Source organism: Leptopilina boulardi, unplaced genomic scaffold (assembly GCF_019393585.1).
Source record: "Leptopilina boulardi isolate dan_hultmark-lab unplaced genomic scaffold, ZJU_Lbou_2.1 LbouV2_305, whole genome shotgun sequence".
NCBI classification, from domain to species: Eukaryota; Metazoa; Arthropoda; class Insecta; order Hymenoptera; family Figitidae; genus Leptopilina; species Leptopilina boulardi.
Window position 1 is genome coordinate 675,863 of NW_026137869.1, and position 16,439 is coordinate 692,301.

The 16,439-nt window shown below is 28.1% G+C and overlaps 1 protein-coding gene across 2 annotated transcripts in view; it reads left to right on the forward strand.

Annotated features, from left to right (window-relative positions):
- Window positions 1–816: 816 nt before the first annotated feature.
- Window positions 817–16,439, forward strand: part of LOC127283059 (uncharacterized) — a 31,050-nt gene continuing 15,427 nt past the window's right edge. The window contains exons 1-2 of one of the 2 annotated variants that reach the window (XM_051307718.1): window positions 817–1,152; window positions 1,447–1,479. In XM_051307718.1, the coding sequence (XP_051163675.1) occupies window positions 1,059–1,152; window positions 1,447–1,479 (127 nt within the window). In that variant the 5' untranslated portion in view covers window positions 817–1,058. Of the gene's footprint in view, window positions 1,153–1,446; window positions 1,480–11,080; window positions 11,583–16,439 lie in introns of those variants that run through there. The other variant, XM_051307717.1, reaches the window with a different exon arrangement.

The following is a 16,439-nucleotide window of genomic DNA, read 5'->3' on the forward strand; positions in this document are numbered from 1 at the left end:
GTGTACAAAAAAATATTTATTCGATAATTGTTTTTTTTTAGCTATAAATTAATTAAATTTTACTATAATGAATTAGTGAAAAAAATTCTTTTAATTCAATTAACAAATTTATTAATTAATTTTAACTAATAAATTAGTTTTTTACTAATTCAGAATTATGATTTCGTTTCTAAATAATAGAATACCTCTCATTTGCAAGATTTAATAATTGGGAGATGGAAATTTGTCCGTTTACGTCACAACATCTGAAAGTGAAATTTATTTACGCATTGAAAATATTTTTGAAAAATTTAAAATTTAAAAACATCCTATTGCGACCAGTTATTGAAGCGTGAACAATTCGTCAATTGTGCTAATTGTTTTGTTCTAAGCAATTTTTATTATTAAATTTTCAAATATTCACACAAGAAGAAAATTTGCCAATTACGTCACTACACCTGTAAATGACATGTATAAAAGTCAAATAATATTCAATTGAATTCATTGTGTCCCATATTATTGATTCATAATTTCCAATAATTGGACCAAATCTTTTGTTTTCAAATTTTGCGCATAACAAATTTTCATAATAACATTTTAAATAATTAAATCAATTCAAGTCTATTTTTAAAAAAAGGGGAATTTTTTTCTGGATTTTTTTTTTTAATAAAAATTAATTTTAATTAATCAGCATTAATATAGATACAAAAGTCTTATTTACTATATAGAGATGACAAATATATATATAAAGTCGAGGCATTTCAAAATTTTTCGACTTTACATATATATATATCGAAAAGTAAATAAATCAATGTTTACAATTTCAATTAAATCGTAAATATTCAGTTTAATACTTTCTGTCAAGGAAGGAATATATCACGGTTTTTGAAATTAAAATTAATTTAAAAATTCTCAGTGGTGCGTTAAAATATCGTAATATATTTTTTTCAAATATACTTTTTTGTGATAATAGTGCGCAAATAATATTTTCTTTGTTTTTTTTTGTTTTGAATGTTTCAATTAAGTGTAAGTGGTGAAATGCTGCTTATTGAAAAAAGTGATTCTAGGTTTACATATGTATGAAGCTGGATCTTTTCTTCGAGATTCTGCTACTTATCTTTAGTGCTTTCAAAAATGGGGGCAGCAATTTTCTTAAGGCCCTCGTATGGTCCGGTAAATAATACAGTCATTTAATTTATGTCATTTTAGAACAAAAAAAAAATTTTTATTTATTCGTTTCTTGTTAGTATATTTTTTTCTTTATAGAAGAGGTGATTAATTATTTTTGCTAAATTAATATATAAATATTGTTTCCCTTAAAAATGTATTTAACATTAAATTAATTTTTTCCCAATTTAATTTCAAAATTATTCCCAGTAATGATTTTATATAACCATAAAAATTGATGCAAAATTTTTCTAATTACGGAAAATAAATGAATGCTGATTGACTGTGCACTGGAAATAGAATTCAACTTCACTGCCATGAATTTTATATTCGGTGAGAGGATTTTTATTTAAAAAAAAACTAATTTAATTATCCAAAATAAAATATTAATAAATATTTACAGACAATTTACATTGTTCTGAATTTTGTTTCTCGCAATTTGAAAATTGCAAAATATTTCTTTTTTGATGATGATCGTCCGATCAAAATTCGACGAGCTTTTTTTTGTGTTTGATGGTTATACGCATTGCATATTGTGCGTTGAAACGAAAATTCTGGGTGGTCCATCGTGGCCGAAAATGTTAAGCAGAGCAAAAGTAAAGAGAGAAATGTGAAAAAGATAGAATGATGGATGTAAAGAAGAGAGAGAAAGAGAGAGAGAGAGAGAGTGATCCGCGTGCCTTCGTATACTGCGGAATGTGACCGATGTCTCTATCCGCTTCTTTTGTCCCCCAACCTCATCATCCTTCTTCTCTTATATATACATCGCGGGAGACCACACGAATCGATAATTACTCGAACGACAAAATTGCTCCCGCCTTTTCCACTTTGACCGGTTTTCAAATTGTTTTTACAAAATAAAAGTTTTGTCGCCGCGAATGCTCCACGAATTTTGCACGTTTTGTGTATGTATGATATAGAAAGAGAGAGAGAAAACACATCGAACTCTCGATGACTGGTTCTCAAACGACACGTGTGTATCTCCAATATATATATATACGTGTGACATCCTCTGAGTGCAACGAACCTACAGGAAAAGCTCTTTTGCACAAAAAGGAGAGAATAAAAAAAAAAATTTTATTTCCTTTTTTTAACAAAATTTTACTATTTATTAGAGTGAAAAAACAAATTTATTTGTTTGAAATAAAACTCGATTTTTATCAAATAAATATTTATTTATTTTAAATAATTACTTTCTAAATCTGAATTAGTAAAAATGTTTACTAATTTAAATTTAGTCACTTTTTGCTTTGGAATTAGTTAAATTTTACTAATTGTTAGTAAAAGTTACTAATAATTAGTAAAATTTACTAATTCAGAGACAAAAAGTGAGTCACTAATTTAAATTAGTAAACATTTTTACTAATTCAGATTTAGAGAGTATTATTTGAGTCAATTAGAAATTTAGTTTCAAATATTGGTTCCAATTTATTAAATTCTAAAATTATTACGTTCTCTCTAAATCTGAATTAGTAAAAATGTTTACTAATTTTTTAGTCACTTTTTGCTTTGGAATTAGTTAAATTTTACTATTTGATAGTAAAATTTACTAATAATTAGTAAAATTTTACTAATTGAGAAGCAAAAAATGAGTCACTAATTCAAATTAGTAAATTTTTTTACTAATTCAGATTTAGAGAGTTAAAAAAAAAATTTTATTTGTTTTAAATAATTATTATTTGAGGCAATTAAAAATTTAGTTTCAAATATTGGTTCCAATTTATTAAATTCCAAAATTATTACGTTCTCTCTAAATCTGAATTAGTAAAAATGTTTAATACTCTCTAAATCTAAATTAGTAAAAATGTTTACTAATTTAAATTAGTGACTCACTTTTTGCTTTAGAATTAGTTAAATTTTACTAATTGTCAGTAAAAGTTACTAATAATTAGTTAAATTTATTAATTCAGAGGCAAAAAGTGAGTCACTAATTTAAATTAGTAAACATATTTACTAATTCAGATTTAGAGAGTATTATTTGAGTCAATTAGAAATTTAGTTTCAAATATTGGTTCCAATTTATTAAATTCCAAAATTATTACGTTCTCTCTAAATCTGAATTAGTAAAAATGTTTACTAATTTAAATTTAGTCACTTTTTGCTTTGGAATTAGTTAAATTTTACTAATTGTTAGTAAAATTTACTAATAATTAGTAAAATTTTACTAATTGAGAAGCAAAAAATGAGTCACTAATTCAAATTAGTAAATTTTTTTACTAATTCAGATTTAGAGAGTTCAAAGAAAATATTTATTTGTTTTAAATAATTATTATTTGAGGCAATTAAAAATTTAGTTTTAAATATTGGTTCCAATTTATTAAATTCCAAAATTATTACGTTCTCTCTAAATCTGAATTAGTAAAAATGTTTACTAATTTAAACTCACTTTTTGCTTTGGAATTAGTTAAGTTTTACTAATTTTTAGTAAAAGTTACTAATAATTAGTAAAATTTTACTAATTGAGAAGCAAATAAATTAGTCATTAATTCAAATTAGTTAATTTTTTTTACTAATTCAGATTTAGAGAGTTCAAAAAAAATATTTATTTGTTTTAAATAATTATTATTTGTGGCAATTAAAAATTTAGTTTCAAATATTGATTCCAATTTATTAAATTCCAAAATTATTTGCTTCAAGAAAATATTTATTTTTGATAATAGTCAAGAACTGATTTTAATTAATTTAATTCAATTAATTAATAATTAATTATTATTATTATTATTTTACTCTGAATGTAGTAAAATTTTTGCAAAATTTTTTTTTTTTTTAATAAAAAAATCCGCGGTTTTTAATGATTTGCAAATTTTTCAGTTTTTAGAAATATACAAAAATTGGAAAATACCCAAAAAAAAATAGTTGGGTTTTTATATAATTTGTTTAGTCACTCCTCGACATAAAAATTATAGTATATAATCGGAAGTATGCTGAATTTTATATAGAAAAATATGTGTTATTTTTCAAGGAGAATAAAATTTCGTTGACTCATTAATTAGGTGTGAATTTTATATTTATTTCGCAAAAGGTCCCGCTAGTGATATTATAAATTTTCTACGTATAATACACTAGTCACCACTTAACCCAGTTATATTACAAATCAGCTGAAACAAAACCCATATTCTTGTGTCATAATGCGTGGGAGTAATAATGTCTCGTCGTTATATTTTGTGTCACATTATGATATAGCGCTAATTACACTTTTGCGACAAATTAATTATTTTTAAAATTGTCTTTACTTCTTTTTATAAAGCAAATACACTCAGAGAAATGTTTTATTTAAATCAAATAAATATTTATTTCTAAATCAAATAATTATTATTTGAATTAGTTAAATACATAAATAATTGCAGTACGAATATAATTTATTTCGTTTCAAATAAATATTTACTTTAATCAAAATAAATATTTATTAGATTCAAATGAATATTTACTTAAATTAAAAAAATATTTATTTGATTCAAAATGAATATTTATTTGAATTAAGTAAATATTTATTTGATTTAAGTAAACGATTATTTTAAATTATTTTTTTTTTTAACAGTTTACTTTCGATTGAATTACATACAAGTTATTTCATTTGATAAATTTGAGAAAGACACATTTTTTTTCAAATTTATATTATTTTAAACGATTTTTAGTTATTTCAACACCGGGAATAAAATTTTTTAACGCAATTGCAACACGACTGTCATAATGTTTACTCACTTTGTACTAACTTTTCCTATACTTTATATATGAGATAAATATAAGTATTAATATCTTCAAATTTTAATTATTTGTCTTTTTGATTTGCGTCATTTGGGTATTATTTACTCTTATTATAATAACTAAAATATTTTTCAATTATCACGTCATACAGAGAAAAATACTATTTTTAAAAAATTGTTCAAATATTATTTTTTTGTTTAATATTAATTTTATTTTTTTTTTTATAATTCTTTTAAGTGGACTATTCGTAATAATAATATAAACATCAAGAATTAATCTTACAATATTTTCGCAGATTTATCCCTGTTTTGATAAACATAGTAAAAATTATTCTATATAAAATAGTTAATTAGGTATGACCTAATTTATTTTCTATTTATCTCTATTCTCATTTGTCTCTCATTTACTTAATTATCAAAAACTTAAATTTCGATAATAATGTAATAATATATAATTATAGCTATATATAATATTTATTTTTATTTATTTGTTAATTTATTTATTCTATATATCTAGGTATATATAAAACAAATTAACATTTAAAAAAACAATGACTGTTAGATTAATTACTTTTTTTTTTATAAAATTTACTCTGGAAAGAAATAAAAAATAAAATTTTTAATTTTTGCGGTTGAAAAATAAAGATATATATAGTTAAAAATGATTTATCAAATGCAAAACTATGACAAAATGTTTATATTTATCTTTAAATGTATAAATTAAAATAATTACAAATTGATTACACTGTATAGTCTGATTTATCTATAAATTTATATATTCAATTTGATTATAGTGTTTATAAAATCAAAACTGAGAAAAAAAAATGATTCTACAAAACGTGCTTCTTTAATCAAAAAAAGGGCAGGTATTATGATTTACAAATTTTAAACTAATGCGCATTTGTTTTTTGACGTATATAATGACACGTACGATAGATTTTCTTATTGTTATGGGTATATATAAAATGTGACTAAGTTGCATTAAATTTTAATTTTTAGTAATTATTTTATTTCGGAAAATATTGATTATAACTTCAGTTTTAAATGACATTTTAATTATTCATACGCAAACAGAATATCTATAGCTTCTAGAAGGTACATTTTTAAACGAATACATTAATATTAAAAAAAAAAAAAAATTATATTTCTCTACGAGATTAATAAAAATTTATTTGCTTCAAATAAATTTTTTATTTAAAACAAATAATTATTTAGCTCTGAGACAATTCGATAAAATAATTAATTTAATAATTATCTAATAATTTAATAAAATTAACAATTTTTTGATTCGGTTTAAAAAGATTTCTGCAAATTGATACAAATTAGAAATTTTCATTATAGAAGAAAATTATAATAGTGGTAATTTCTTTTATGGAAAATATATGAAAAGATGATTTTATAGATTTTTGGGTCATTGACATTGATGAAAAAAAAAAAAAATAAAACATCACGATGATACATTTTTGATGGAAGGAGGAAGTGATTTTTTTTTCGATTTCTCATTCCTTACAGATAAATATATACCCTTTCATTGATCTCACTTCCGGAAGCTATATGTATATGATTCGATTGTCGAGTCACGAATTTCCTAAGATTGATATTGAAGATATATATTTTAAAAAACGGAAGTGTTTAACCTGTTACAATTTACTATCACATTCTTAAATCATTTATATATTGAAACGATGCTTCTTAAACGATGACGTTGGCATTTCATTAATGATCATCACGAGACAAAAAAAAAAAAAAACTAGTTTATTAATATCACTCATCATTTATAATTGAAATAATGACGATATTTATTGGAAAATTGATCTGTTTCGATCAGATTCGGATATAAATTAATTTTATTTAGAAACTTCCGGTTCTCGTTAATCGATATTGTTAGAAAATTATTTGATAGCCTAAAAATTTTTTCATTTTCAAACGAAAAAAATTGAAAATTATTTTTGGAAATCGTTAATTTTTCTTGCCTTTTTTTTGTTTGTTTGCAAAATTTGCAGTGAGATGCACGTATAAATATAAAAACCAGGAAGTGTACATTCAAGTAAAGAATATGAAACGTGAATTAGTCATAGTTTGGAAAATCCCGGAAATATGCAATTTTTCACATGAACTGCATTCCCCTTATATTTTTGCATTTATTAATTTAAAATCGTATAGGATTTTCAGTACATATATAATAATCATCTTATTATTGCATAATTTGTTTACTTTAAAATTTGTTTCTTTCAAAAAAATGACAATTTTTTTCTCAATGCTCATAGAGAGCATAATTTTTTTTTGATGTGACATTTCTGACATTATCTTTTTGAATGTCAAGATCATAAGGAAGTAGCACCCACTTGCAGATTCTTTTCTTTAAAAAAAAAAACCACTTCTTAGAATGGCAAAATGTGCTTTTGTCAATCGTTAAGAATTCGCAGCCTAATCAAATATAGAGCTGAATCTATTCTTCCATTCACTAATCGCTTTTTTATTGCGAAATATTTTTTATTCGACTCCTCTAAAGATCAATTTTTATATTTTAATTAATAATTAATTTAATTATACCCATTTCTCTTAATAATTAACAATTACGAAAAAAATAGGGAAAAAAACAAATAATACAAATTATAATTATTAATAATAATAAATTATTTAATTCAAAGCTATAGATATAAAAAGAATAACTAGGAAAAAAAAAATTGGTAAATATATTATTTTTGATTTGAAACCGCGCGTTAGTGAAATTATATTTATTTGCTTTCCCTGTATGGAATGTTATACGAGGAGGTAACGCTTTGCGATTAGTATTTACGTCGACCTCTGAGAGAGAGAGAGGGAGAGAGAGAGATCAGTCTTGTAGATTAGAAGAATGAGCCGCGGGTACCAATAATAATAAAAAGAATCCGCAAAAGCACAGCTGCGGGGGCAGGTTTAGAGTTTAGACCTGCGTTACCATCTATACAGTTCCTTTCAAGCGTGCCAAGCAGATGCGTTGGAATTTTCATCAATGGAGCTCGTATATACCGCATATATACGTATATAGGCACGAGTTCAAATTCGATATGATTGAAAATAAAATAGATCCATTTCTATATTGATCCTTGATTCTATGATCCTTGAAGAAGAAGAAGAGAAAAAAAAAAAACATGAGCTGCGTTAAACTTGCACTCCAATCATATATTAATAATTTCCTTCTTTTTGAATGAAAATTACTTAAAATACTTATAATAATATATAAAGAATAATAATTCAATATATCAATAAATAAATACTTCGTCTTAAATATAAACTGTTTTATGAATGTAAATATTTAATTCTATTATTTTCATTCTGTTTGAATGGAAATCAATGCTATTAATATAATATATTTATTTAATGCAAATCGATAGCAAATATTAAAACATTTTATAATCCTTATGTATTATTATGTAGCTGCAATATTATCTCTAAAAGCAATTGTAAAAATAGATCCAAAGTATCTGTAAAAGTAGACTAAAGCACCTTTAAAAGTAGGTCGAAAAGTAGATTCAAATTACTTCTATTAGCTTTAAAAATACCTGTAAATGTAGATTCGAAGTACCTATAAAAGTGGCTCTAAAAGTAGTTCCAAAAGTCTAAAAGTATTTGTAAAAGTAGATCCGAAGTACCTCTAAAAATAGTAAAAATAAACCCAAATTATCACTGAAAGTATAGCTCTAAAAGTACCTCGAAAATTAGCTCTAGCAGTAGATCTATATGGTACCTCTGAAAAAAGTTCCAAAAGTGCACTTAAAATTAAATTCAAAAATACCTCTAAAAGCATCTGTAAATGTGGATTTAAAGTACCTTTAAAAAAAGACCAAAGTACCTCTAAAAGTAGTTCTAAAAATAAAACGAAGTATCTTTGAAAGTAGCTCCAAAAGTACCTCGAAAAGTAGATCCAAAGTTGCTTTAAAAGAAGACCAAAGTACCTCTAAAAGTAGTTCTAAAAATAAAACGAAGTATCTTTGAAAGTAGCTCCAAAAGTACCTCGAAGTAAAAGTACCTTTAAATGCAGATCCAAAGTATCTACAAAAATCTCTATAAAAATAGTTCCAAAAGTACCTCTATAAAAGTAGGCGCAAAATTACCTCCATCCAAAGTACCTGTAAAAATTGCTCTAAAAGTAGTTCCAAAAGTCCCTAAAAGTATTTGTAAAAGTAGATCCGAAGTACCTCTAAAAATAGTAAAAATAAACCCAAATTATCTCTGAAAGTAGCTCTAAAAGTACCTCGAAAATTATCTCTAAAAGTAGATCTATATGGTACCGCTGAAAGTAGTTTCAAAAGTGCATCTAAAATTAGTTCCAAAAAGTACTTTAAAAAGCAGCCGCAAATGTAGATTCGAAGTACCTTTAAAAGAAGACCAAAGTATCTGTAAAAGTACTTCAAAGTACCTCTAAATGTAGTTCTAAAATTAAACCAAAGCATCTTTTGAAAGTAGCTCCAAAAGTACCTCGAAAATTAGATTCAAAGTACCTCTAAATACAAATCCAAACTAAATGGCTCTAAAAGTAGTTCCAACCTCTAAAAGTAAAAATTCTCCAATTTTACATAAATTTTCCAAAACTATCCATGACCTATCAAAAGATTAAATCATTCTAATCTTTACAAGAAGTTATAAGCTTCTGTCGCGAGGGTGTAAAGCAAGAGAGAAAAAGAGAGAAAGAGAGAGTTTATCAGAATTCACCTGCAAGATGATCTGCGACCTCATAGAGAATGAAGAAGGTTCCAATGAGTCAGTGATTGTGTGTTTGCGGATTCAACTCAAGTGGGAGGGTAGGGATTGAAAGGTATATATATATATATATAGTGATTCTGGTGGGGTTTTGTGGCTCTTAAGCGGGGAGTTATGAATGAGTCTCCTTCGTTCTCTTCGCAGTAGGTGGGAGTTGTCAAACAGTTTAGAGTAGGGGAAAAACAGGGAAGAGGTGAGCAACCAAGCAATATACAGAGGGGCGGACAATGGTAGAGGGGGAAGGAGAAGGTTTAAGGATCGAGGTTCCAAAGAAAAGCGGGGTGAGGGCCACGTGCTTATTTGATGTGCCTTTTACAAACCTCCCCCACCAGACATTCGCTAGTATCATACTTACGGTTGTTCATTCCGGCTGCAACGGGACACTCATATGCATCGCTCTTCTACATTATATGAAAAAAAAAGGAAAAAGAAGAGATGTGCAACTAAAGCAAAAAACAGGCAGAAGGAGAATTTCAAAATTTCCTTCTTTGGAAGAGGTGAAGAAATGTTGGAGGAAGAAGGTGAAGTCTTGAGAAGTACTAAAGAAGAAATCCATAAGGAGCAATCCGTAAGGAAGGAATCCTTAGGGAGAAATCCGTAAGAAAGGAATCGTTAAGAAGTAATCCGTAGGAAATCCGTAAGGAAGGAATCCTTAAGGAGTAATCCGTAGGAAATCCGTAAGGAAGAAATCCTTAAGGAGTAATCGGTAAGAAATCCGTAAGGAAGGAATCCTTAAGGAGTAATCCTTAGGGAAAAATCCGTAAAGAAGGAAACCTTAAGGAAGGGTTTCCTTAAAGAAGAGATTCCCAAAGGAATGATATAAGTGCAATCATCCCTAAAGAAGAGTGCGATACAAAATGGGATTTTGACGAGAAGAAGAAGAAGTGGAGACGGAAGAGATGAAAGAAGCAAGGGAGAGGGCCTAAGGCGAGACCTATCGGTATATATAGTCACAAGTCCATCTTTCCACCTCCATAATACCTTTCGCAGGTTCACTCCTACTAACGAACAAACAGCTTGAATGCCTTGTTCACCTGACTGGCTTCCTCCTGCCCAGTGCATATACCTAACCTATCTATCTACGTTGTGTCTACAACTCGAGGTGATACTTGAATCTCCAGGAGACACGAGACTACTCAGTCACCTCTTGACACTCGGCCCGACACGTTCTGCTTCTCTCTCTCTCTCTCTCTTAATTCTCAAAGCACCCCTAATTGGTCCAACCCCCCTTTAGGTTTTTGATACCTGTTTTAATCTTGTATACACTCGTTGCCTCCACCTCCTTTGAACACCTTCTCGCCCCCTCTTCCCTCTTGACCCCACCCCCCCTCGTATAAGAATCAGTGCATCGCGTGTGCCGGGACCAGTGCCAAACGGATTGTGATTCTGTTAAGAAGAATAAATTTAATTTTTTTTTGTTGTTGTGCATATTGGATTTAATTTGCAAATATATTTTTTTTATACACACATGTAACCATTTTACCTTGTTAAATAATCGCATGATGACGCGATCGTGTGTGCGGGATGATCGTGAGGCGCGAAAGCATAACTCAATGCATGTACTTGAGAAAAGCGAACCAGTGATAAAGTGCAATGATGATGATGATGCGATTATTATCGAGAGATGTGATTATCATCATCATCATTATCATGAAACAATGATGAAAACAACAACGACAATGGATGCTATATTGAATCGTGATCAAAGGACTACGATGCATAGGGTCTTCGACCGTAGTATTGAGCCTGATACCGTGTTGTCATTGACGGCATTAACCGCGAATAAATCAACAACACGATGTAGGCCCGATATTACTAGAGTCAATTTTCATGTGCCAAATACAAGAACATGGGATAATGACAGAACTTATTCAAAAGTGTCTAGTGCTGTTGATAATAATGACGATGATCAATTTCTTGTTACTCGTTCTAGATACAATCGTAGGATACCATCAACAAGATTTAACACCACTGTATTTCCATTGCTCAGTAAGTTTATGAAATAATTTTCATGATCTTCTTATTCCAAAATTATATTTTTTTATACAAATCTGTATTGATTTGGATTTTCAACCTTTTTTCAAGTTCAAAAATGTTCGCAGCAATTTTTAACTGGGATTTAATTAACTAATCTTAAGCTAATCCTTTTGAAGAAGGTTTTTTTTATCTTCCATTGAAAAATTTTCATTGAGAGCATATTTTTATATGAATTCTAGTATAATAAGCTAGATTTTATCTCTTATAAAATTTTTGTCTTAATCTTTTATTAGAAAAAATATTTTTTATATCTTCAGTTTTATTGTTTAGAATTTTGCTTCTAATTTTCAATAAAAGTTATATCTATTAAGCAAAGTTATCAGTTATTGCACCGTTTTTGAACCTCCTTTCTTTTTATATTATAAAGATTAATATATACCGTCTTTTGGCGATCGGATGCCGCAGCGGAAATTAGTTGGCGGGCTTTTTAACGGCCGGAAAAGCAGGACTCGTGCTTCGATTAATTTATCTCATCAACATTCTCCACCTGTGTTTCGATAGCTCATACCAGTACACATATTTCTCCGAATGTAACATATGGGATTTGACTGATTATTTATAATACGAGTTCATCAAAAAGCCACTTGACTGTTTTTTTTTTCGCTCTTTTTATTTTTTCAATTATATATCATAAAACAGTGATTTCAATTTTTCCTCAACAAAATTTCGTTATTTAAAAGAAATAATTTTTAGCAAATTTTTTATGATAAAAATAATTTAATATTTAAAAACTTCAACTTCAATTGATAATGAAAAATGTAATTTATAAAAAGATTATTATGTCGTTATTTATACGTCTTTTGATATCATTTATATAATATTTGAACCAATAATATTACAAACCTATTGTCGCGTAATAATTTAATTTCCTTTATTTTGATTTATTGTAGCAATAATAGCACGTGTTGAATAATTATAATTTTTTTTTTCTGATAATTATTTTCTTATTGTTTACAATTAAAATATTGTCTTAAAAAAAAATTGTTCATTATGAAAATATCCTATAAATATTGTTCGTTCAAAAAAAAGTGCGAGGATTCCCCAAGTGTGTCGCATAATTGATTTCCTCATATATATATATATATAAAATATAACTTTAGCGAAAAAGAGCTTTTTCTCTCGACGACAACGTGATTTATCCCTTCAGACTCACACGAGATCTATATGTAATATGATGTCATTGTCGTGCGAGCCAAGAAACATTTCTTAGTCATCCTTTTAGTAACGGTTCAATATTTTCTATTACATTTTCCATCTACCACGTGCTCATCTCGATTGCATGTAAATGGAAAATTCTTTTGAATAAAAAATAAATAGATACAAGTAAATATAAATAAATAAATAAAAATAAATGTAAATAAATAAATATAAATAATTATAAATATAAATAAAAATAATTAAAAATAAATACACGCAAAAAAATCTTTACCTGAAACAGCGATAAGTTTCTCTGGAATAGCGATATATTTCTCTGGAATAGCGAAAACTTTTTCTATTTTAGTGAAATATATCGCTGATCTAGCCCGTGTAGAAATTGCCCTACCAGGGCCCTAGTAGGGAATGAAACGCCACACCTGATCAGGGCCAAATGTGGATTTCCTAATCACCCACTTGGAAAGATTCCCCGGAAAGTGCCCCCTGGAGGTTCTATCAGAATTCCGCCGGAACTTCCAACGTAATTCCGTCGGAATTCCAAAGAATTTCCGATGGGATTCCGACGGAGTTCCGACTGAATTCCGATTAATTTTTTTTCAAAATTTTTAGAGTCCTAATTCCGTCGGAATCCCATTGGAAATTCTTTGGAACTCCGATGGAATTCCGACGGAATTATACATTGGAAGTTCCGGCGGAATTCTGATAGAACCTCCAGGGGGCATTTTCCGGGGAATCTTTCCAAGTGGGCAGGGCCACATCAGGCGCGGCGTTTCATTCCTTAATAGGGCAGCCTGATCTGGCCCCGATCTGAGCCCTGGCAAAATTTCTGCACGGAAAGTGAAGGTTTTTTTTTGTGTGTACAAGTACTAAAAAAATGCCAAATTAAAGAATTGTTCTTTTTTTGCAATACAATGGAGCTTTAATGAAAAGAAAAAAAAAATTCATATGGTAGAAATTATTAAATATACCTATATATAGGAGTCGTTGTTTTACCTGTTGAGTACAATCTAACAAGTGGTTCTGAATGCTTCAACCGAGCAGAAAGTCACTCAAACACTCCTTGTAAATATATATATATATATCTTTCTGTTAAATCAATTTCTGTAAAACACTCCAAGATTTGTCATAAAATCATAAAAATATATCTTTAAATGTCAAATATAAATTTCTATTTTAAATTTAAAATAATTAAATAGAAATTAATTAATATTAATTACAATTAATTAATATTATTACAAATTAAATATATTAAAAATATTAAATATATATATATATATATATATATATATATATATATATATATGTATTAATATTAAATATAATTAAAATATAAAGTTTGTAAATTGTCAAGACGTGCGAGAGTATACACACATATACACGACCTACCGCAACGCATTTTGATCTTGAGATCGATGGAGGGAGTTACAAAACGTGTGATGGCAAAGAGAGTATATATATATATATATATAGCGGTTTGTCGGGGTGAGAGGATATAATATAACTCGGGACTGTTTGCAAAGAAGGGGAATATAATGGGGTATAATTGTCGCAAAGCAATGCGAGGACAGTGCACCATTATTGCATTTTTCTTACTGTTTCTTGTCTTCGTAACACGAGATGCAACTCGCACACACACCATATCTTCGTTATTTCTTTTCGCGCCCGCGCAACTTCTTTTTTTTTATTTTGCCCTTTTTTTGCCATAACTTTATATGCCCCCCCCCCTAAGGGTTCTCAAGAATTTCACTGGAACGTTTCACGATCTTCACAGTCCTTTGCGCTTGTTTTGACTCTCTAGAGTATTGAGGTAGTCCCGCGTGATTCTTCCGCAATTTTTATTATAAACTCATCCTTATGCGTTTTTCGTGGTGAATTAAAAAAAAGAAAATAAATTATTGAGAATTTTTTTTTTTTAAATCTATATTTTTGAAATTTGCGTGCTATATAAGATTGCGTATGAAACGAAAGGGCTTTTTAAAAGGCCTCCTCTTTAACATGCGTTAAGTATACGATGCTCCTTGGGATTTTTTTTTTTTTGCTTCTTTGAGAAGAGTGTGCCGTGCGCGTCCGTCCTGTGCGGTGATCCACGTGCTTATGTTAAAATTTTCAACACCTCGAACGCATGGCGCCACCCACTTTAGCCACTTACGAGAATAAAGTTATTTCCTCTTTCTCTCTCTCTTTTTCTCTTCACCTTTTTCTTTTGTCTCTTTTTAATTTCCTCTGAATTGAAAATTAAAATTTTTCTTTAAATATAATATTATATCCGTGTAGAAATTTTGCCAGGGCCCAGATAGGGGCCGGATCAGGCTACCCTATTAGGCAATAGGCCCTACTAGGGCCCTGATAGGTCAATTTCTACACGAGTATAACTTTTTTTTGAAAAACCAATTTTTTATTTGTAAAATTAATTTTCAAAAATCGCACCAGGATTCGAACCCTCAACGTTCGGTATAAGGCAAGTCGAGCACACTAACCACTAGACTAGGAATCTTTTTCAATTGCCAAAATACGCTGAATGAAATAAAGTACAGTTATATTTTTTTGCCCCTTATTTCGAATTATCTTATTTCGAAAATTATAATTGAAGATAAATTCTGTATCATTTTGCCAAGTACGATATATGAAAGTTCATTTGAAAAAAGAAAACATCGAAGTAAAAATAAAGAGCATATTTATATATATATATAAAGAGAGAAAGATGATTAAATACAGAGTAAATTTAAAGTGTATATTCCCCCTATAGGAAGTGCGGTGTATTTTCGTTGTCGCAAGGCCCCTCATCAAGGGTCGTAACTCGTGAAATGATGCGATTCGCAACTTTGGAATTTCAACTGTCAGGATGTAATTCGTGTCCGCGCAAATTTGCCGAATGATCATTATAAGGCGCGCGGTTACCAATCGAAAAAAAAAAATTCTCTATTTTGGCTCTCCGCGCGCACCCTTTCGGAAGCTTTCATTTTTCATCTTATATTTTTGAAGCGAAATTTTTATTTCATATACAAAACAGCTGCAATGATCAATATAATTCATTTTTTTTTCCCCCCATCTTATTTCCAATTGAGTATGTAATTCGTCTTTATGGACGAAAATTTGGTACTTAAAGAAGTGGAAATTTCATATGTACTATGTAGTCAGGTCCAATTATTATTCATCGATTGTATTATTATTTATCATATATATATCGATTTCGATTCAGCAAAACTTTCTCATGCAATTAATTTCTTATTTTCATGTTGTATTTTTTTTTTCATTTCGTTTGATGATGGAAGTTTTTGTTTTTATTGTTGAACGAATTTTTTTTTTTTGATTTTAGTACAAAATATTAATTTACAGGTGAAAAAATGTTTTATTTAGTTAAATAAATTTTTTTTTATTTCTTATTGAAATACAAAACAATGTTTAATATAATAAATTTTGAATTAGTTGGAATATAGGAATTAAGAATTTAGCAACTGAATCACTGAAATTCAGTTATATTTTACTAAAAATTAGTTGAATTTTTTACTGATTGAAACAGTTAAATCTGTTTTTTTATCAATTGATGATAAAGCAGATTTTATTATTCTGTTTTACCGATTGATGATAAAGCAGATTTTACTATTCTGTTTTACCAATTGATCATTATGTAATACCTGTTCTGTATTACCGATT